This window comes from Schistocerca piceifrons, chromosome 2 (assembly GCF_021461385.2).
Source record: "Schistocerca piceifrons isolate TAMUIC-IGC-003096 chromosome 2, iqSchPice1.1, whole genome shotgun sequence".
Lineage (NCBI taxonomy): Eukaryota > Metazoa > Arthropoda > Insecta > Orthoptera > Acrididae > Schistocerca > Schistocerca piceifrons.
Window position 1 is genome coordinate 527,192,470 of NC_060139.1, and position 23,316 is coordinate 527,215,785.

A 23,316-nucleotide genomic window follows, 5' to 3' on the forward strand; every position below is an offset into this window, starting at 1 on the left:
AGTCCATAGAAAATGTAGTCCATCAACAAAGGAGGTGGCTTACAAGACACTCGTTCGACCTATACTTGAGTATTGCTCATCAGTGTGGGATTCGTACCAGATCGGGTTGACGGAGGAGATAGAGAAGATTCAAAGGAGAGGGGCACGTTTCGTGACAGGGTTATTTGGTAAGTGTGACAGCGTTACGGGGATATTTAGCAAACTAAAGTGGCTGACCCTGCAAGGAGGCTTTCTGGCAGTCGTTCTTCTCACGAACCATACGCCACTGGAACAGGAAAGGGAGGTAATGACAGTGGCACGTTAAGTGCCCTCCGCCACACACCGTTGGGTGTCTTGCGGAGTATAAATGTAGATCTAGATGTAGACATAGCCCGAGAATATTTTACGAGAGGGAGGCATAAGGGGGTAGATTGTTTTTATTTCACCCAGACATACTCAAAAATGCCTAACAGCTAGTGCGGGACAACCTAAAGTTTTTGAACACCTTCAGGCAGGACGACTGGAGTTTGAGTCATATCTATCATGAATTAGTTGGTGGTGACTTGAAGTTCGACGACTTTAAGGAGCTGTGCAGTAGATGCTGGAATAGAGACAAATACGGTTTCATCACGATTGACATGTTAAGATCAAGTATAGAGAGAAAATTAATGATTTTTTGAACGGTGAACGTAAGTGATGAACGATCAGCGTTGAACATTGAACGATGAACTATGAACGATGAAGGATCAACGATGAACATGAACGTTGAGTGATGAACGCAAAGGTAGAACGATGAACGCGAACTTTGAATGAATGAATGCAAACGTTGAACGTTGAATGCACGTGTTGATCGATGATGAACGCAAACGTTAAACGATGATGATGAACGCAAACACTGAACGATGAATGCTAACGTTGAACGATGAACGATGGATGTCCAACATTCTTCATTTAATAAATGTTCGCAAAATACGAGCGCTCTGAAGGGACGAGCATGTTGAAAGAGTACGATCCCGAAGCCGTCAAGAAAGCCAGGCAGAATATGGGAGTAAAGGCACAACTAAAGGAAGCGTTCAAAAACCGCGAGGGGTAGCTGCGCGGTCTGAGGCTTCTTGCCACGGTCCGGGCTGCTGCCCCCGTCAGAGGATCGAGTACTCCCTCGAACACACACGTGTGTTGTACTTAGCGTAAGTTAGTTTAAGGTAGGTGAAGCAGTGTGTAGGCTTAGGGACCGATGACCTCAGCAGTTTGGTCCCTTAAGAATTCACACACATATGGACATATACGAACAGTTCAAAAGTGGAAGAAGTAGCCAAGGACAGAATATGAATTTTTTTTTTAAAAAAAGAACCAATTCGATTGAAAAAGTCAAAGAGGCAATTGAAGGCTTGGGTGATAAAGTACTGAAGGCCATTCAAGAGAATAGAGAAGTCGAAAAAAACAACACCATTTTGATGAATTTCACGATATTCCATCAATCAAGCATCCTGATGAAGAAGAGAGAGATTACACGCTAATGTAATCTGCTAGCGAAATACGGAGGAGAGCGACGTGAAATGAAGATCAAAGACGATGATGAACGAGGCATAATGAAGAGCAAAGACGATGAAGAACGAAGTGAAATGAAGGGTAAAGACGTCTAACGAATCAACATAAACGAAAGAATGCTAGAATTTATCAACCACAGTGAAGACCACGTCTTTGGATTAAGGCCAGTTGGCACCTCCAAGTATGTCGGAAAATTGCCGATAAAGTTTGATGATGACAGGTTGAAAATCAGTGATAAGGAGTATGATGGGACTAGTGGCCTAATGAATCTCTTGACTAAAAATGATATAACCTTGAATGATTCTGATGACAAGTTTCATTCTCTCGACTTGCAGAATTACGCAAGAATTTTGTTCGATTCAAACGCTGTGTACACCGAGAGCAACCCCAATAAAATAAAGTCGAGTAAAGGCAACAAGTACAATAACTTAAACAGAATTATCGTTGATAAATAATTCCACGCCTTTTCAGCGTCAAATCTCAACGAGTCATTTGAACGAGCTGGTAGTAGTTCGGACAGCCAAAGCAGTTCTCAGACCATGGTTGGCGATGGTTTGTTTAAAAAATACACAACGAGACCGATGGAACATGTTTGGATGAACGATGTTCGTCAATTAATCGACAGATTAGCAGTTATCCATGGCGAAGAACTAGCAGGGAACAAAAATTTTCACAACGAAAAAGTTGGCATAACTCAGATGTTGACGAACAAATTTAGCGACTTCATCATCAACAATCCCAAGGGGATTCCATACTTGATTTTTGAACAATCTTCCGCACACATTTTGGACGAGTGAAAAACATGGGAAAACTCTAGTAAACACTCTCATCAACAAATTGTCGTTCGAAATGCCTCTTCCAAGCTACTAATTTTGTGGTCCGGGGACGAAGTTAGAAGAAAGATTAGCTAGAGGAGATGAAGGAATCAATCAACTGCATGAGGCGTGCAAACGACATGACCTAGCATACAGAGACAACAAAGACTTAGAAAAAAGACATAAGCCGAAAACAGCTTCAACTAGCTGCAAAAAAAGGAATGCATGCAAGTGATGCTTCATAAGGAGAAAAAGATGCAACTGCAGTTTGAGGAATAATGTATGGCAAACGAAAATTAGGCATGGGGATTGAAATTGACGGGGCCTGTAAAAATTTTTGTTCATCGCTTTTTTACCTTCATAAATGGGTAGCTTTTCAGTCAATTATACACTGCTTCCAAGCGGTAAGACAAGGCCAAAATCAAACAATTTGAGGTTGAAAAATGAGCAAATATATGCGATTGAGCCATTCTTGACTGATGCCCAAAAGAGGAAGAATGCGAAGGAAGCAGGTGGAAGTTTGTTCGTCACGCTATCCATACCAGTTGTGAAAAAATCATCGAGTACCTAACAAAACAGAAGCATGAGAGTGCCTTTCTTCTATTATTTCTGGCAGCTTTACCATATCTCGCAAAAACTGACTCACTTGTCGGTGGGTCTGCAGCAATCGCAAAATCAGTCATAAACAAGAAAAAAGGTGATAAAGAGCTGGACGAAAAGAAAAGACACAATCAGTTTGGAGATGGAGAAGAAAGCTGGAAGAAGTCCTTCAGGTAACGCTGGACAAAAGTAAGCAAAAAAAAAAAAGAACATAATCGAATAGATGTTTAAAAAAAATTGATGATCCACTGTCGAATTTTGACATAGAAACACTGGCTAAACAGCTAAAAATTGATCATTTTCGGGGTGTTTCCATGATTGATGAACTGCTGCCGGCTGGCGTGGTTGAGCGGTTCTAGGCACTTCAGTCTGGAACCACGCGACCGCTGCGATCGCGGGTTGGAATCCTGCCTCGGGCATGGATGTGTGTGATGTCCTTAGGTTAGTTAGGTTTAAGTAGTTATAAGTTCTAGGGGACTGATGACCTCAGATGTTAGGTCCCATAGTGCTCAGAGCCAGTTTTGAACTGCCCAATGAGGAGAAAAATTTTGAATGTGGCATAGTGAACTTAAACACTTCAAACCATGTTGGCACACACTGTATTTGCTACTACAAAAACAACAACATAAAGCTCGTTTTTAACTTGTTTGGTCGGATTATCCCTAAGCAGCTCGCTAGTTAGTTGGGTGAAAATGAGTTGTATTACAACAGCGAGGGAATACAAAATTTTGATGAATTTGTCTGTGGTCATCTGTGCCTGTTTGTCTTGAAACTCTTATGTATGAATTATGGATTCAACGACATTTTAAACATGTTAAATGGAGACAAACTCGTTAAGAATTTTGAGTCTAACATCGATGGAGACTCAATTGAAGATTTTAGATCAGAAATCAATGATGTTTATGCGTCAATAGACTCAAAGATAGACTTGTAACCAGGCGGTTTCGGAAAGAGTTGAAGAACAATTTTAAGGTGGCTAAGACTTTCGTTGACTTTAAGGGAAGAAGGATCGTAGATGTAAAAGACCCTGTAAATGGCTATGATGCTGTTACTAAACAATACCTAGAGAAATAGTGTGTTACAAAACCTGAATGCACGAGTATTCTGACACAATTCACTCTCAATGCCAAGACCTTGATGAACGAATAATGCAGATTCATGAAGATGTCTCTAACACAATAAGAAGTCTTGATCAAAATTTAACAAGCATGTGCACAGCCATCACGTTTGCTTTAGACAGGTGTAACAGATTAGAAAATTTAGTACATGATAGACAAATAGTTGAATTTACGTTAATGACTATGGGCGAGCAAAAAACTGTGATATCTGGCTTAAAAGAGTTGTTGTTCTTGGTAAGAATGCAAACAGAGACTTGAACTTTGATGACTCTGAAATCACTATAAGCGCAGTTGATAGCCTATATGAAGTAAACAATGACAATCAATCAATAATGGTACCCAACCACTAATCGGCCCAACAAACGCCATTACAGATTCATTCACACATTGCTGCCCGTCAGTTGTAACCAGCAACTTGCTTCTCTGCTTTTACAATGATTTAAGGGGAGTTAGAACGGGAATTTTTTTTTCACATTTTCATATATTTATCTCATTATAGAATTTGCAATTTTTCGAATAAAATGATGTAAATATCACTTATAAACTCACAAGGGGAGTATTTTATTTTATTTTTTAAAATATAATCTACACTGGTTGAAAATGTTAAAATTTTTACATGCATTACTTCATGATCTAACAAAATCGCTAATTTTTTATATAGAAGGATGCAGATTGCTGTGTTATAAGGATCATGTCCAGGAGAGGATGGGCACCAGGTTGAGGAAGTTGAAACAAAGTGAGAGACAAGAAACTTTCTGATGGTAAAATGATAAGAGGCAGGGTGACAGACAAAATGATTGATAAACTACATCAGTATTATGGGCTAGCCATTAGATATAATACTGAGGATTTGTTGAAAATGAAGCAGGCAGGTTAGCTTCTTCCACGGACTGTCAACTGATGAAAAACTAGTACACCACCTTTGCCCCCCTGGAACTGATTCATGGTGCAACTACAGCAATGCCCAGTACTCAAACGGTTCATAGAGCCATAAATATTCCATTAAAGCAGCAGTCATGGATATCATAAAACCTATTTCCAGAAACCTGGAAAATCCTGAATTACTGAAGAAGTGTCTGCTTGGTCAGACTAAAAATCCCAATTGGTCTTTCAATATTCTTATATGGACTGACTTCCCATGGACAAGGTTCGCATTGGTAAAGCAGAGTATGCAGCACAGTTGGCCACTAAGGAGTCCAGAAAGAAGAAAAGAAGAAAAACTTGGAAAAAGATCAAGAGGATGATATACAGTATGGTGCAGGGTGCTTCTGAGTGACTAAAAATAAAAAATTAAGCACATTTTAAGTGAGTTACAGTCTTTTCAAACTTTAGAAGCCGTTCCCGCAAGTTTACATTTTCTGTTTACTTTTTTCCCTAAATATCAAAAATGACTTTGAGTAGAGTACTCAAATTTTCAGGGAGTAATAACGTATATATTCTGAGTCTACTGAACCAAAAGAAGAACATAATGTTACGTTTAATTAAAATTTAGGATAACGTACTTAAAAGTTGCATAACGTTTTAACTGTGTAATTAAAAAATTGCATTTCCGAAAGCAGTACCTGAAATGCAATTATTGTAGTTCATTGGACTCTGAAGATACAGTTTAATGTCCTGTAAAAGTTTCATGCCAATGGCTACAGTGGTTCCTGAAATACAGGAAAGCCAAGTCAGTAACTTTAACATTGTGGGGATAGGGCGTTCCAACTCCCCTTAATTTCCCCTGTCATATTACTTAAATTACAATTGGGTGGGTAAGAATCAAAAGGGTATAAGTACACTTTTATTGTTCCGAGAAGACTGAAGTTAAAGTTCACAGGGATTCAAAATTCTCTCGAGATATCGAAATGGAGTTTCAAGTTTTTAATTTATACTAGACATAAAAATACTTTGTAGCATTTTCTGTGCTCATGCTGGAATAACAATTTAATATAAATGATCAGTTTAATATCACAGTTCATAATAGTCTGTATTATCTTGTATCTCTTTGATTCCAGAATATTGGTAATTAAGGATATTCGATTCAAGTTTTCTCCATAATACTTCATTATTGGTTGTTATCAATTCAGTTATCACACAGTTGCTATCTGGAGCAATATATATACAATGCTACATGAGCACTATCCCTTCTGTGGCTTACGATAGTGACACATATTAAGAATGAATACTGTGTAATGCACTATCTTATTGCTGAAAATATTTCGCACTGTATAGGTCACTTCCTTCTTGTCATGTGTCGTAAAAAGGTTAGTTAAATAACATACTACATAAAAGATCAATATAATCTTACAAGAGTGGAAGTCTTTCGTGACATCTTGTAGCTAGTTTTCTTTTCATTCACCGTGGAGCAATACAGAGTGGAATTTCAGTTGTATCCCTTTGACATGACAGTTTCACGTGCCTTACCGTGCTCTAGGTGAACTTACCTCATTTTTGTGGGATATGTCACTTGTAGCCCTTTACTTCTGATCCCTCAATTCACCTTCTACTCACCTATGTAAATTATCCTTATTTCGGATGCTATCAATAATCTAAATTAACTAGCTATATAGATAAATAAAGGCACACCTACGAATTCTGTCCGAAATTAGAGTTGAATGTGATACAGTATTACAATCTTCAGGTGCTCAAAGCGTTTTCAGAAGTGAAAGTCCCTCAAAAGTTCCAGAAAAAAGTGATACCTTGCACCAGTCCCAGATCCAATACCGCATTATTCCACTTGGTGTGGGATACAAATAGTCGCACGACTCTGCAATTATTTACGTACAAAGTGGCTATGCAGTTTTAAACATCAGATAAATACTGATATCTGTCAAAAGTTTCGAATGATCATGCGAAAGGAAAAAGATTCTTGTAAATGAATTGTAAGAGTTCACTGCTTTGCCTCAACTTTGTAGAACAGTGGTTACAGTAACGTATAGTGAACAGGAAGTTCTCGCATTATTTTCACCTCTGACAAATGTCAGACACAAAAAAGGTGGCGTTATTTAAATTTTATACTCCATTTAATGCTTCATTATACGATTGGGCGGAGGAAGTAGGGCAAGAACTTTTCTCTTATTTTCATGGAAATTAGTAAGTAATTATGTCATCTCACTGTATTAAAATGCGTATAAATAGACTAACATGTACAAACAAGCACACAATTATAAACAAAGTATAAATTAGTAAGCTGAAGTACTGACTGTGCGATATAGGCCGCAGTTAATGTAATCTCATGAAGTAGATTCTATTTTTATAACTAGCCACAGACGTTATTATGGTCTACAATGAAGGTAGTCCGTCAAAAGGATCCTTATGAAGATTACAACGAGTATTCTGCAGCCAAAGTCTGTTCATTGAGTGTCCTTGCCAGATTTCTTTCCTCTGCAGAACAGAGCTCTCGCCCGTGACAGACGATGTCTGGGTCCCACCACGACAGTATCATGTTCTTGAAAAGAGGGAGTGTTGTTCCGTTACAAACGAAGCAAACGAATAGCACTGGTCCCTGCACCATTGTAGCGATATGTACGTAGTACACAAACTGAGCTATGCCCTGTGCCTGGTGGAACCCAATTCGAATGATTATTCCTACTCCACTTAAGATTACAGCCTTCACTGACATAAAAAGAAGTTGTTTCTTTGAAGCAAATTTAGCACCACTAAAAATTTTGAGTTGCTTCATGGAATTCCGAGTACATAGGTACATGTATCCCAGCAGTCCGAGGCAAACCAAATTGAAAGATATCGACAGTGTAATACCCAGCAGGAATAATATCCGACTGTACATCAGGTAATGTTTGCTTGTCTTTTCGAAAGCAATACATGCTGCACATACAGTACTCCAGGCTATTACTGCATACAGCGCCTGACGACGGAATATCTGGCTTGCTTCGGCACGTAGCAGGTCGTTAGGGAGCCTGAGATAACGAATGCATGCGAACATTTGGTAGCAGAATGAGTTTAGCCAGAAACAGCTTAGAAGTGTGAGGGCGCTATCGATCAGCACTGTTGTCGATAAGTCAGGGACGCCTGCCATACGATACACGACCTCAGAGCACAGGATCTGGACTATACCCGTGATCTGAAAGGACAAGAATATCTTTCCAGGTAAATTACGTAACTGGGGAAGGTACATATATACCCCTGCAGTCAATAAGCGGAAAAGAATATTTAGTGTTATAAATGAGATTTCTAATGGTTTTAAGTTGTCAATTTTAAAATCCTTGTATTTCAACGTGGCGCTGTTTAAACCGTATTTGTATTTCAGGGCTCTTTGTGTTGGCTTTCCATACTGTTTGTAGATACCTTCTCCCCAAGTTACATTGAACACTGTAGAGTACGATCCATCTGAGTAAAGTTTGACGGCACACACCTCTAGAGGCTTATGTGAGGAAAAATCGCGACATTTCAGCAACAGAAGAGCTCTGAAAACAGAGCAGATGGCATCTGTATCGTTCGACTGCAGACACGACTGGTCGTCAGGGCTATCGAAATAGCAGCGAGCATCTTGTACGGACTGCGTCATACTAAAGGGGACGTCCTGACAAATGCTGTGTGAGTTGACAGTCATCCAGGCCAAGAGGCAGAGGTTGACGTTTGCCCTCTGCGTGTAAGCCAGGTAGCTGGTCACAGGTATGTGGGGTGACCTCTGCACCATGTCGTCCCAAAGTTGCACACGGCACTGATCACGCTGCTCGATCCTCTCTGGTGGCAGGTCTTCCAGTGGGCACGTGGGATGGTCCAGGGCATTCACCAACAGCTGCACGCAGCCAGTGTCCACGTAGAGCGTAGCGTTGCTTCTGTCTTCCAGCTGCCACTCCTCATCTGAAAAACAATCACAACAAACAAGTGGTGGTGATGCTCGTATACTGGTGGTAGCTGCATTCGAAGTTTCCTCCGGACAGCACAGTTGGGTGTCGTTTATCTAAATCATAGACGATCAATGATTAGAATCGGGTACGTCATAATCAACAAATATCAAGGAGTAATCGCTCACAACGATGTAAGACGAAACAGAAATATAAATAACGTATTCAGAAAAACAGATATCTGAGATTGATGGAGTGAATACCACATACCTCTGCTTCATCTACAGCGTATCCGAGGAGTCCCCGTAACCCACTTGACTTCGTACAATTGAGGAAATGAATAGGTATTGCTCCTGCTCTGAAGCTGACAAATAGCAGTGTTGTCAGTTTGTGTTGTTTTGTTCCAGTGTTGTACTGTTTGCACTGCGAATCCAATATCGACACAGATACATTGCAACGCAGCGATTGGTGGCGGCTACACATACTATGTAGCTCACAGGCTGGGAAATTCTATTACAGAGAGGATCAGAGCATTTGCAATGATCTACCTAGCAAAGAAACCCTGCGTGGCAGAGAGAAACTTCGTGTATTTTCGTGCTGCGTCAAAGACAGGAAGTACCTGCCATCGTCCCTTAATCAAATGAACTGTCTCCTATGAGATAAGTTTCCAAAGGAGCAGATGAATGTCAAGCACGGTGGCCACAAGGCGTGGCTTCCATGAAAAAAGATCTGAAAATGGAAGGGTTTAGGTTATACGTTAAAGTCCCCTACCGCTTGTTTCTGTCCGTATATGAATGCTAATCTGAAAAACTAATGTAGGATTTTCACTGGAAGAGGACAGTTTCTGAATACAATGCTGGCCATCCAAAGGCAACTCCAAGAAGGGCCGGAGATATCGCAGCGAAATTTATTTGGGAGATGACACGTTGTGCAAAGATCACATGATTGAAAATACGGCCTCATCTGATGTGAGGAAGATGATGAAGTCAGTATTGACTTGCTGCCATTGCTCGCTCTAACCGCTGCTACACGCCTAGGTAATGAATGAAACAGGCTCTGAATGTGTTGTTGAAGTGTAGCTGCCCACGATACTTCACACATATTGCCAAAGTTGATCTGGTGTAGCAACTAGTGATGTATCCCCGGCCAGGCGTTCCGCAATCACGGACGAGACGTTTCCAAAGGAGAGAGATTGTAAGTACAAGGAGGCCAAGCCTGCAATGCAATTCGATGGGTGAGACGAAGTCTCGAACACAGCATTCCAGATGTGGTCGGTCATTATCCTGTTGCAATGTGGCCATCAGCCAGCCCCGAAGGTATTGGAGGACAGCAGGCTCCAGCACTTGAGAGATGTAACTGTGACTGGCTGTGTAACAGCAGGGTGTAGTTGGGGGGTGCAGGAATTTAATGCAGTACCATCCCAAACCATAGTATCAGGTGCAGGACCAGTTTGGCGGTGGATGAGGTAACAGTCTGTCACCGCGGTGTCTCCAGACTGTAATGCGGCCACTGTGGTGGTGATGGCAGAACCAGAATTCACCGGTAAAAACAATGTCGCCACATTCGGTTGTGAATGCCTGTCGTTCACCGCATCATTGCCGGATCAAATGCCTGTGCCGTTGACTCAGTGGTAAACGCACTAATGGATGCCTTGCGAACAGTAGTCCACTCTCCTGCAAACAACGTCGTATAGTACGCGCGCACACTACTTCTTGCGCAACAGACTGAATTTCTTCTGATACGGTTGGTGATGTGGCAGAGAGATCCATCACAGCCATGTGCACAGTAAGCCTGCCACCACGTGTAGTGGTGCAGCGAGGTTGGTGCAGCCGGTTGCAGATCTGCATCACAGTTGTTCGGTTCCGTCCGACGTGGTCACCGATTTCTCTGAAGGATACTCCACAATCCAAACAGGCAACTATTGTTCCTCGGTCGAACTACGAACCTCACAGCCTTCTACAAGGCATACTGAAGCTGCTGACGCGAAAGATCAAGTCCGGTACGTCCACACTGTTCCCCGTTTATACAGCGCTTGCAGGTGGAGCTACTGGCGCCCGTGATATGAACCCGCACTGAAATGCTAATCGTGACACAAATTGCATCCGAATTGGATGTTTCCTTCATGGTGTTGCATTTTGGATGGTCATCAGTTAATATTTACAGTGCGTCCAGCTTTAGAAAATGCTACCCATGCAAAGCTGGGGCGAGTCACTAGTTTTCTAATAAATGTGCTACATATCGCAGTTCGCACAGGAGGAATACCGTTTTCTAGCCTAAGGAAAACCACTGTTATGTGCAAGAGTTGGAAAGGAACCTACATCGTGTTCTATGGCCCAGGATATTATCACGACACATGTCTCGACAACACTTTTTTGAAGCGTAAATGAACAGAAATTTTCATTTGAAATTGAAAAACTCCTGAGCACGATAACAATGCTGCCACGGATGATATTTTGTGGTTACAGTAGGATGAAGTGCAGAACACTTTGATATTCAGGCGAGATGCTTAATGGTAAACGTCGCTCTCGCTTGGGCATGTGTCTGCAACATCTGCAGCGCCAATGAAGTGGCCAACACGAATTCCAGACGTTACCACGCCAACTGGGATATCTGGGTTCCATGTGGTTGAAGGTTACATAACCAATGGCAAATTTCGCTAAAGTGAAGGGGAAATGTTTCGGAGCGTCACTACAGGGACGCTTCGCGAGATGACACGAGGCACAAGGAGAAACATAGATCCCTAAGGCAAGATGGTTCACATACATAACTGTTAGATACAAATGTTTTCAGTAATCTACGGGTAGCATCTTTGATTACGAACCAACATGTCCTTGGATCTCGGGTTCTAACGCAGCCACTGCTTAAATTTTGAATAGATATCGTCATCAATCGTGGCTAAGGACACCTGGCGTAAGAAGTCACCCTCGTTCTTCCAAAAGCCTTGTCAGAGAGGGCGAAGGTGCGGATAGAGCTTCAGTGCAGTCTCTTACCCTTGGCGTGGAAAACTGCCCCTAAAATGCGAATGAGTCAGCAATGATCAACGGCATGAAGCACAAGGAAAGGGAAACCACTGCATTAAAGACACATACTGTGTATACACAGGACATGAGTCCTATAATAGAAGAAGTGTGATGATAATCTCTGCAGTGGGAAAAAATTCCTGATCAATCTCGTATTCGGAATTCCGGGAGTGCGCTGCCAAGGGGGAGGTAACCATGAGAAAAAGATTGAATAACCAACGACGGGTTAACATTCTACGAGTCGGACCATGGAATATCAGAAGGTTAAACGTGGTATGAAAGCTAGAAGGTCAGAAAAGTGAAATGCAAAAGTTCAGTCCAGATACTGTGGGAGTGAGTGAAGTGAAATGGAAAGAATATAAAGATTTCTGATCAGACTAATACGGGATAATATCAACAGCAGCTGAAAGTGATATAACGGGAGTAGGATTCGTTATGAATTGTAAAGTAGGACATGAACGGTTCAGTGATACTGTTGTTCGCATCAGGTTCGCCAGTAAACCAAGGCTGACTATCATAGTTCCGGTGTACAAGCTAACGCCCCAAGCATCGGATATGCAGACAGAGAATTGTATTGGGATACTGAACGGATAATTCAGTATGTAATAGGAGATGAAAATATGATTGTTGTACGAGGGGGGATTAGAAGATAGGACTTTGGAATGTAATGGGCTTGGCAGAGGAGAAAGGCTGAGTTCTGCAATGAATTTCAACTCGTAATAACCGAATACTCTGTTCAGGAATCACAGGAGGGGGGGATATAAGACGTGTAGACACGAGAAAGTTCGAGCTCGATCACGTGATGTTCAGACAGAGACTTCGGAATCAGATATTGGAATTTAAGGGTCTATCCAGCAGCGGATATAGACTCAGATTAGTAACGATTAAGAGTAGACTGAAGTTTAAGGGAATCTACATCTACATCCAAACTCCGCAAGCCACCTGACGGTGTGTGGCGGAGGGTACCTTGAGTACCTCTATCGGTTCTCCCTTCTATTCCAGTCTCGTATTGTTCGTGGAAAGAAGGATTGTCGGTAGATTCTGTGTGGGCTCTAATCTCTCAGATTTTATCCTCATGGTCTCTTCGCGAGATATACGCAGGAGGGAGCAATCGTCAGAAAAAAAATCAGTGTGAAAGAAGTGCGATACCGTAGTAGTGAGAAATGTCGAGACGAGCTTGGAGTTCCCTAAGGATGTGGAGACTGCAAGAAGGAACACCGGAGTAGGCAGTTCAGTTGAAGAGTAGTGGACCTCTCTAAAAGCGGCAAGCACAGAATTTGGACAACAAACATAGTTACAAAGAAGGTAACTGGGAAGAAACCTTCTGAAACAGAAAACATACTTAAACTGATTGACGGAAGAAGGAGGTACAGAAATGGCCAAGGAAAGACAGGAATAAAGCATTATAAATCACTTACGAATAAACTAAATAGCAAATGGGGTCAGCCGGTCCGAAATGGCTGCAAGGTAGATGTGAAGAAATGAAAAATAAAGTGATCGAAGGCAGGACCGAAACGGTATAAGTATATGAAAGTCAAAAGAACCTTCGGTGAAACTGAATGCAACGGTGTAAGATTAGGAGTACAAAGGTGATTCCACCGTTAAAATCAAAAGAGTGAGTGTATAGTGCAAATACCATTTAAGGCCTATGTGAGGGAGAGGACGTGTCTCATGACGTGATAAAAGGGGAAATTGGATTCGATATGGATGACACAGGCGACCCGGTATTACAGTCAGAATTTAAAAGAGCTCTGAGATCAGATAAGACACAGAGGATAGATTATATTCCACTGGAGTCTCCAAAATTATTGTGGGAAGTGACAAATAAACAAATATTCAAGCTAGTATGTAATATCTATGAGATGGGTGACGCACCATCACATTTTCGAGGAAATGCTATCAACACAAATCCGTGTATAGCTATGGCGAGCAAGTGCGAAAACTATTGAACAATCAGTTTAACAGCTCGCACATCCAAGCTGCTGACGAGAACGGTATACAGAAGAATGGCAAAGAAAATTGTGGATCTGTTAAATGACTATCAGAGCAGCTTTAGGAAAGGTAAAGTGACCAGACAAGCAGTCCAAACGTTGCGGTTGATATCGGAATCAAGGCTGAAGAAGAATGATGAAACGCTCATTCCTCGACCTAGAGAAAGCGTTCGACAATGTAAAACTGTGCAAGATGACGAAAAATATGAGTAAGCTATGGGGAGAGAAGGGAAGTATGTACAAAAACAAGGAGGAGTCATAATAATTGATGATCAAGAAGCACGTGCTCCGATTAAAAATAGTGTAAGAAAGTGGTGTAGTAATTTTACTCTACTGTTCAATCCATTGATCGATAAAACAATGACGGGAAAAAATAAAGTTTGAAGAGTGGAATTAAAATTCGTGATGAAAGGATATCGATGATAAGATTCGCTGATACGTTTCTTCTCAGTGAATATGAAGAAGAATTACAAGATTCTTTGGATGGAATGAACAGTTTAACGAGTACAAAATATGGATAGAGAGCAAACTGGAAAAGAGAAAAGTATAACATGTAGCTGAATTGAGAACGTCAAAATTATGAATCTTGGAGTAGACGAAGTTGGAACTTGTTACCTTGGAAGCAAAACTGCTCATAACAGACGAAGCAAGGACACAAAAGTAGACCAGCATAGGCAAAGGGAGGACTTCTGGACAAGAGAAGCCCACTTGCATCAAACATAGGATTTAGTCTGATGAAGAAATTTCTGAAAATGTACATTTGGAGCTCAGCATCATAGACAATGGCAACATTAGAACAAAAAAGGATCGAAGCGTTTGAGATGTGTCGCTACAGAAGAATGTTGAAAATTAGGTGGACTGATAAGAAATGAGCAGGTTTGTGAGCAATTGGTTAAGAATGCATGGGGAACTCTGTCAAAATGAAGAGAAAAGATGATAGGTTATGTGCTACGACATATGAGTATAACCTCCATTGTACTAGACAGAGCAATAATGGCAAAAAAAACTGTGGCGGAAGAGAGAGATATTCTGCGAGTACAACTGTAAAACACTTGTATAAATGTATAACTTCCTTTCACATACATCTCTCATAATGAGAATAATCATCAAGAAGAGGAAATGGGTTGTATAATGGCTAGGTCGATGAGTGGTTGAGTGTTGGAATAAAACTCGAAACATCTGCTCTTCTGGGATAGCTGCTAAGATTTCATTTGTCACTTATCGTTTTCTCACCCCTAGAATGGTTTGGCGACACAGAAAATGCCGAAACTGTGCAATGGCTGGAAGACCACATCAAAGCGTCCGTCTCCCACTAATAAACATAGGTCCATGGCCGGCAAAGCATTGTAGTGTCGAAACCAGCTTGACCTCTTACTTTCTGAGACGCACTGGGAGCTGTTTTCTTGAACACCATTCAGATTGAAAATAGAAAGCGAAGAGAAATGATATATACTGTGCATCATCCACTGTATGTTGTGCGTTGGTTCGATGAGTGCAAATCTAGACCCAATAAGACAAATATATTACAAAAGAATGAGATTCCGGCACACAGTTTTAATCTACCAGGAAGTTTCATATTACAAAGGACTCTTATGCACGGGCAGGCATATGCAAGGCCAATATCACGGCTTTGATGTTGATACGTCTTTTTCTTAACTATTAATTTCATTCTCATCACATGATGGAGTGGTGGGCAGACTGCATACATATTGCTACTCCGCAGCAAACTGACATTGTAAAATATTTACATAGTTTTACCGCTAGAATGAATTACATTAACAGGATTAAGATAAATTAAAAAGCAATGTATCTCTAAAGAAGCAAAGATGGCGATGGTGATGCTGGTGCTGGTGCTAAGGTGAAGATAAAGCTACTGCTTCTGGAAAGTCCTTTGAGGTCAGCTCAAGGTAACTGCTATAAGGCTATTAAGATAGGATGGAGGTGAGGGCTGAAAAGGTTATATGGATCGGTAGGTTTGTGAGTGGGTGTAGGGAAGAGCGTGGGGAAATTTATGCTCATTGGGAGGTCAGATGATGTATTGTAGCCTTGACATACGGAGGCGATATAAACGCTACAATTACAGCTAGTAAGATGGGGGAACGTCAGCACGCAGTCCTGAGACAGGAAGTTTCCTTGGAATACGATTCGAAAGGTGCTGAACAGGAGGGAGGGTACAACATGTTAATATAGGCGCAACGCGAACCAGGGGATTCGTGAGAAAACTGTTGCTTTCTTCTCCAAGTTTACAGGATCTATAGAATTTGTGAGATACACGAGGAACTTGAGAGGAGATGGCAATTTAATCACCTGGTAGAGGTTGTCTGTGAGAGGGGAAAGAGTGCTTGGCATTCTGGGCTTTAAAATGAATTGTAAAGTGTTCGGAGAGTGGAGTTCCGAGCTAAGTTGGGGGATGTGAGTCTGACACAGATAAGGCTTTAGATAAAACGAATGAAGTAAAAAGATTTGGGATCAGTGTCCTGTTAATGACGAAACCATTACAGACAGAGCACAAGACAGAACTGCGGAATTATGGGGAAGCAACTCAGCTGTGCCCTCCAAAACAACCGTCCTAGTATTCACCTTAAATTGCTTACGGAGCTCCTGGGAGACCTCGAGGGATAATTCCAACAGTCTAATGCGAAACGCTCATCTTCACGATAGCAAATATCCTTCAACTTTCCCCACAGAAAGAAATCCGGCGACGTCAGATGCGGTGAACGTGCGGGCCATGGTATAGTGCTTCGACGACCAATACACCTGTCATGAAATATGCTAGCCGGCCGGAGTGGCCGAGCGGTTCTAGGCGCTACAGTCTGGAGCCGCCCGACCGCTACGGTCGCAGGTTCGAATCCTGCCTCGGGCATGGATGTGTGTAATATCCTTAGGTTAGTTAGGTTTAAGTAGTTCTAAGTTCTAGGGGACTGATGACCTCAGCAGTTAAGTTTCCATAGTGCTCATAGCCATTTTTGAAATATGCTATTCAATACCGCTTCAACTGCTCGCGAGCTATGTGCCGGACATCCATCATGCAGTGAAATATCTTGTAGTAGCATCGGTAGAACATTACGTAGGAAATCAGCATACATTGCACCATTTAGATTGCCATCGATAAAATGGGGGCCATTTATCCTTCCTCCCATAATGCCGCACGATACATTAACCCGACGAGGTCGCTGATGTTCCACTTGTCGCAGCCATCATGGATTTTCCGTTGCCCAGTAGTGTATATTATGCCGGTTTACGTTACCGCTGTTGGTGAATGGCGCTTCGTCGCTAAATAGAACGCGTGTAAAAAATCTGTCAGAACTGTACACGGCGTTCAAAGTCGTCACCATGCAATTCCTGGTGCATAGAAATATGGTACGGGTGCAATCGATGTTGATGTTGCATTCTCAACACCGACATTTTTGAGATTACCGATTCTCGCGTAATTTGTTTGCTACTGATGTGCGGATTAACCACGACAGCAGTTAAAACACCTACTAGAGCATCATAACTTATTGCAGGCCGTGGTTGACGTTTCACATGTGGCTGGACACTTCCTGTTTCCTTAAATAACGTAACTCTTCGGTGAACAGTCCGGACACTTGGATGATGTCGTCCAGGATATCGAGCAGCATACATAGCACACGCCCGTTGGGCATTTGATCACAATAGCCATACAGCAACACGATATCGATCTTTTCCGCAGTTGGTAAACGGTCCATTTTAACACGGGCAATGTATCACGAAGCAAATACCGTTCGCACTGGCGGAATGTTACGTGATACCATGTACTTATACGCTTGTGAGTATTACAGCACCATCTGTCACAAAACGAAAAAAGTGGTCGAACTAAACCATTCATATTTCTTTACGTACTACACGAATATGTAATAAAAATGGGGGTTCCTATTAAAAAAAAAACGCAGTTGATATCCGTTTGACCTATGGCAGCTCCATCTAGCGGGCCAACCATAGCGCAATCTGGTTTCCCCCTTCAAGCTAGACGAGTTTCGTTGTTTGTAGTTTTTTCGTTTGACGCTTATTTCGTTAGATATTTGGCTCTATCACTATCAATGAACCACCCTGTATATAGTGTCTGTATTTGCACACATGTCCGAAGGCCAGACACGATATATATGGCCAAGGGGCACTACAAAAGTAATGTGTGGGTCTTACAGAAGGTGTGCGAATATAGTACGTCCAGTTGCAACGAACACTGTGCCTGGATGGTGCATCGGTCAGTACCTCTGCCTAGGAAATAGAAGACCTCGGTTCGAAACCATGTCCGGCATAGATTTTCTACTTTCCCCACTGTCTTAAATCGACAGACAATGGCAGTGAATGTGACTAATTCCTTTTTGTCTTCATTCATAGTGGCTGCAGGATCAAAATGGTGTCTACTGTTTCGGACATGTCCGAAACAACAGGCACCAAATCTTCAAAATTTTATTGCTTTTGGCTGAAGGCGTCCTTAGCTGCCGACAGCATTGACTAGAACGAAATTAGAATTATATATTAATATCTTCAGCTGCTGACGGGCGTCGATATATATCAACAGGGAGAGGTGAAAACGTGTGCCCCGACCGGGCTCTGTCCACCTGAGCCACCGAGGGCACAGAGGACAGTGCGACTGCAGGGACTATCACGCGCACGCCTCCCGCGAGACCCACATTCTCACCTTATACACTCCTGGAAATGGAAAAAAGAACACATTGACACCGGTGTGTCAGACCCACCATACTTGCTCCGGACACTGCGAGAGGGCTGTACAAGCAACGATCACACGCACGGCACAGCGGACACACCAGGAACCGCGGTGTTGGCCGTCGAATGGCGCTAGCTGCGCAGCATTTGTGCACCGCCGCCGTCAGTGTCAGCCAGTTTGCCGTGGCATACGGAGCTCCATCGCAGTCTTTAACACTGGTAGCATGCCGCGACAGCGTGGACGTGAACCGTATGTGCAGTTGACGGACTTTGAGCGAGGGCGTCTAGTGGGCATGCGGGAGGCCGGGTGGATGTACCGCCGAATTGCTCAACACGTGGGGCGTGAGGTCTCCACAGTACATCGATGTTGTCGCCAGTGGTCGGCGGAAGGTGCACGTGCCCGTCGACCCGGGACCGGACCGCAGCGACGCACGGATGCACGCCAAGACCGTAGGATCCTACGCAGTGCCGTAGGGGACCGCACCGCCACTTCCCAGCAAATTAGGGACACTGTTGCTCCTGGGGTATCGGCGAGGACCATTCGCAACCGTCTCCATGAAGCTGGGCTACGGTCCCGCACACCGTTAGGCCGTCTTCCGCTCACGCCCCAACATCGTGCAGCCCGCCTCCAGTGGTGTCGCGACAGGCGTGAATGGAGGGACGAATGGAGACGCGTCGTCTTCAGCGATGAGAGTCGCTTCTGCCTTGGTGCCAATGATGGTCGTATGCGTGTTTGGCGCCGTGCAGGTGAGCGCCACAATCAGGACTGCATACGACCGAGGCACACAGGGCCAACACCCGGCATCATGGTGTGGGGAGCGATCTTCTACACTGGCCGTACACCACTGGTGATCGTCGAGGGGACACTGAATAGTGCACGGTACATCCAAACCGTCATCGAACCCATCGTTCTACCATTCCTAGACCGGCAAGGGAACTTGCTGTTCCGACAGGACAATGCACGTCCGCATGTATCCCGTGCCACCCAACGTGCTCTAGAAGGTGTAAGTCAACTACCCTGGCCAGCAAGATCTCCGGATCTGTCCCCCATTGAGCATGTTTGGGACTGGATGAAGCGTCGTCTCACGCGGTCTGCACGTCCACCACGAACGCTGGTCCAACTGAGGCGCCAGGTGGAAATGGCATGGCAAGCCGTTCCACAGGACTACATCCAGCATCTCTACGATCGTCTCCATGGGAGAATAGCAGCCTGCATTGCTGCGAAAGGTGGATATACACTGTACTAGTGCCGACATTGTGCATGCTCTGTTGCCTGTGTCTATGTGCCTGTGGTTCTGTCAGTGTGATCATGTGATGCATCTGACCCCAGGAATGTGTCAATAAAGTTTCCCCTTCCTGGGACAATGAATTCACGGTGTTCTTATTTCAATTTCCAGGAGTGTATGTCCACACACTACATTCGTAGTGTCCCTACCCAACACACTCATTACTCGTGGAAGACATTCTTACCAAGTCCAGTAAGAGTTTAGGTAATATGTGTGCATCCGCACAGAAGAGGAAGGTCATGGCCGGTATTGCCAGAACTACATATATACTTATATGGATATGGAGTCTGTTCTTTCGGAAATGCCCGAAAGAACAGACACCATATCCATGTAAGTACACTGACTAGATGCTTTTTTTCTTAACAACCCTGAATGGATTTTCTTTAGTGAACAATGAGCTGCATACATAATTTGCTTCAAATTTATTCCAGCACCCAATCTGAATTTGACACGGATTGCTTTATCAACTACGAATGCTGCAATACATTGCACCATGCCCATGTCCCTACTACCACGTCACTGCTTACCAGCTGCTATTCGATCTGCAGCGTGACGAACTTTATTTTCTGCATAAACAATATCATGCTCTTGCAAGCATTAAATAGTAGTCTATACTAATTCACTTATCGCCACGATCTAAACGCTTTTTGCGATATTGCTGTGCCAGCGTTATTCAGATGTACGACGCAACGATCCTTCAGAGATGCATGCAACGTGTAAATCTCTTAACCGATCCCAAGCGACTTTCCGCCATGTAACTGAAATACTCAATCACTTTTCTGCTACGACATACCAACACTTTTAATTTTTAATTGTCGTTCTACGAAATTCTTCATACCATCTCCATCTCCGTGCGTGAGGTCAACAACGACTCTCGTTTACGCACTAAAATGGCCTACGATCACTGGCAAGATAATGCTCCCTGAGGCAAGAGGCAAGCTCGGTTTCAGAAATTAGAAAAGTAAGCGATAAATGAGGAGAATACACTACTGGCCATTAAAATTGCTACACCACGAAGATGACGTGCTACAGACGCAAAATTTAACCGACTGGAAGAAGATGCTGTGATATGCAAATGATTAGCTTTTCAGAGCATTCACACAAGGTTGGCGCTGGTGGCGACACCTACAACGTGCTGACACGAGGGAAGTTTACAACCGATTTCTCATACACAAACAACAGTTGACCGGCGTTGCCTGGTGAAACGTTGTTGTGACGCCTTGTGTGAAGAGGAGAAATGCGTTCCATCACGTTTCCGACTTTGATAAAGGTCGGATTGTAGCCTATCGCGTATGCGGTTTATCATATCGCGACATTGCTGCTCGCATTGGTCGAGATCCAATGACTGTTAGCAGAACATGGAATCGGTGAGTTCAGGAGAGTAATACGGAACGCCGTGCTGGATCCCAACGGCCTCGTATCACTAGCAGTCGAGATGACAGGCATCTTATCCGCATTGATGTAACGGATCGTGCATCCACGTCTCGATCCCTGAGTCAAGAGATAGGGACGATTCCAAGACAACAACTATCTGGACGATCAGTTCGACGACGTTTGCAGCAGCATGGACTATCAGCTCGGAGAGCATGGCTGCGGTTACTCTTGACGCTGCATCACAGATAGGAGGGCCTGCGATGGTATACTCAACGACGAACCTGGGTGCACGAATGGCAAAACGTCATTTTTTCGGATGAATCCAGGTTCTGTGTACAGCATCATGATGGTCGCATCCGTGTTTGGCACATTGGATGCGCGTATTCGTCATCGCCATACTGGCGTATCACGTGGCGTGATGGTATGGGGTGCCATTGGTTACAGGTCCCGGTCACTTCTTGTTGGCATTTATGGCACTTTGAACAGTGGACGTTACATTTCGGATGTGTTACGACCCGTGGCTGTACCCTTCATTCGATCCCTGGTAAACCCTACATTTCAGTAGGATAATGCACGACCGCATGTTGCAGGTCCTGTACGGGCCTTTCCGGATACAGAAAATGTTCGACTGCTGCTCTAGCCAGCACATTATTCACATCTCTCACCAATTGAAAACGTCTGGTCAATGGTGGCCGAGCAATTGGCTCGTCACAATACGCCAGTCACTACTCTTGATGAACTGTGGTATCGTTTTGAAGCTGCATGGGCAGCTGCACCTGTGCACGCCATCCAATCTCTGTTTGACTCAATGCCCAGGTGTATCAAGGCCGTTATTACGGCCAGAGGTGGTTGTTCTGGGTACTGATTTCTCAGGATCTACTCACCCAAATTGCGTGAAAATGTGATGGCATGCCAGTTCTAATATAATATATTTGTCCAATGAATACCCATTTATCATCTGCATTTCTTTTTGGTGCAGCAATTTTAATGGCCAGTAGAGTAATAACGATAGGTTACATCAAAGACGGCAGTACTCCTGATACTGTCCGCCTATTGTAGCGTTTGCCCGCGTCAAATTTCACGGCGGCCCCCTCACCGCGAGCGTGTACTACACTGTTGGTTGGTTGGGGGTGGGGGAAGGGGACCAAACAGCGACATCATCGGTCGCGTCGGATTAGGGAAGAACGGGGAAGGTGACCTTTCAACGGAGCCATCCCCGCATTTGCCAGAAGCGATTTAGGGAAATTACGGTAAACCTAAATCAGGACGGCCGGACTCGGCTTTGAACCGGCGTCCTCTCGAATGCGACTTCAGTGTGCTAGCCACTTCGCCGCCTCCCTCCGTGAACTATACCATACAGCCCAGTATTTCGCACCCGGCCCTCACTTGTGTGCAGCGTATTAATTACGGTTTTGTAAAGGGATTCTTCACCGCCATTACTACTACAGTTAATACACTTTCACACAGTGTTTTCTTAGCCTCACTGCAGGGCAGAATATTAACATTTGTAAGAACTACACTGACAGGAAAAAAATTAGTACATTCTTTTAGAGGTATTGCAATTCACTCAAGATTTAATGTTGCAACAGTGCATGTGGAGTACATGAATAATTATATTTATACATCAGTAGCACAAGCGCTTATGAGGTATCAATGCGAACAATAGGCTACGGTCGAAAACACTCTAATCTTTTTTTTTGTTTTATTACAGAATTCGTATGTATATACGTTGAAGAATTATTTCCCAAAATATTGTGAGAGAACTCCAAAAATTAACGACTCTGCAAGCGTCTGAAGCCGAGCGTGCACGGCACTCCTCGGAGTTAGAGAAATGGTTCCGCGCTCACGCTCCATGATTTTTTGGAACATTGTTTGGGCGATTTTAGTCAAAATATGAACAGAACTTTCAATAGCCTCATTTGGAGATACGTTCCAAAAGTAACATCCAGCCTGAGCGAAATTGTCAACATTGCTTCAAATTTGGTCATATGTCTATTGACTGCAGGCCACACTGCATTAATGCACGTGGCAAATGCCCTCCAAATCAAAATAGGCGATGAAATGCGCCGATTCTGAGAAGATAATGGCACCAGCGGAGATACGCTA

At 43.3% G+C, this 23,316-nt stretch overlaps 1 protein-coding gene across 1 annotated transcript in view; it reads right to left on the reverse strand.

Moving 5' to 3' along the window:
• Positions 1–520: 520 nt before the first annotated feature.
• The window catches only part of LOC124775549, a 109,124-nt gene continuing 86,328 nt past the window's right edge, over positions 521–23,316 (reverse strand). Inside the window, exons 7-8 of the mRNA XM_047250379.1 lie at positions 7,878–8,866; positions 521–580 (exon numbers count right to left, since the gene is read on the reverse strand). Of these exons, the coding sequence (XP_047106335.1) occupies positions 521–580; positions 7,878–8,866 (1,049 nt within the window). The remainder of the gene's footprint in view (positions 581–7,877; positions 8,867–23,316) is intronic.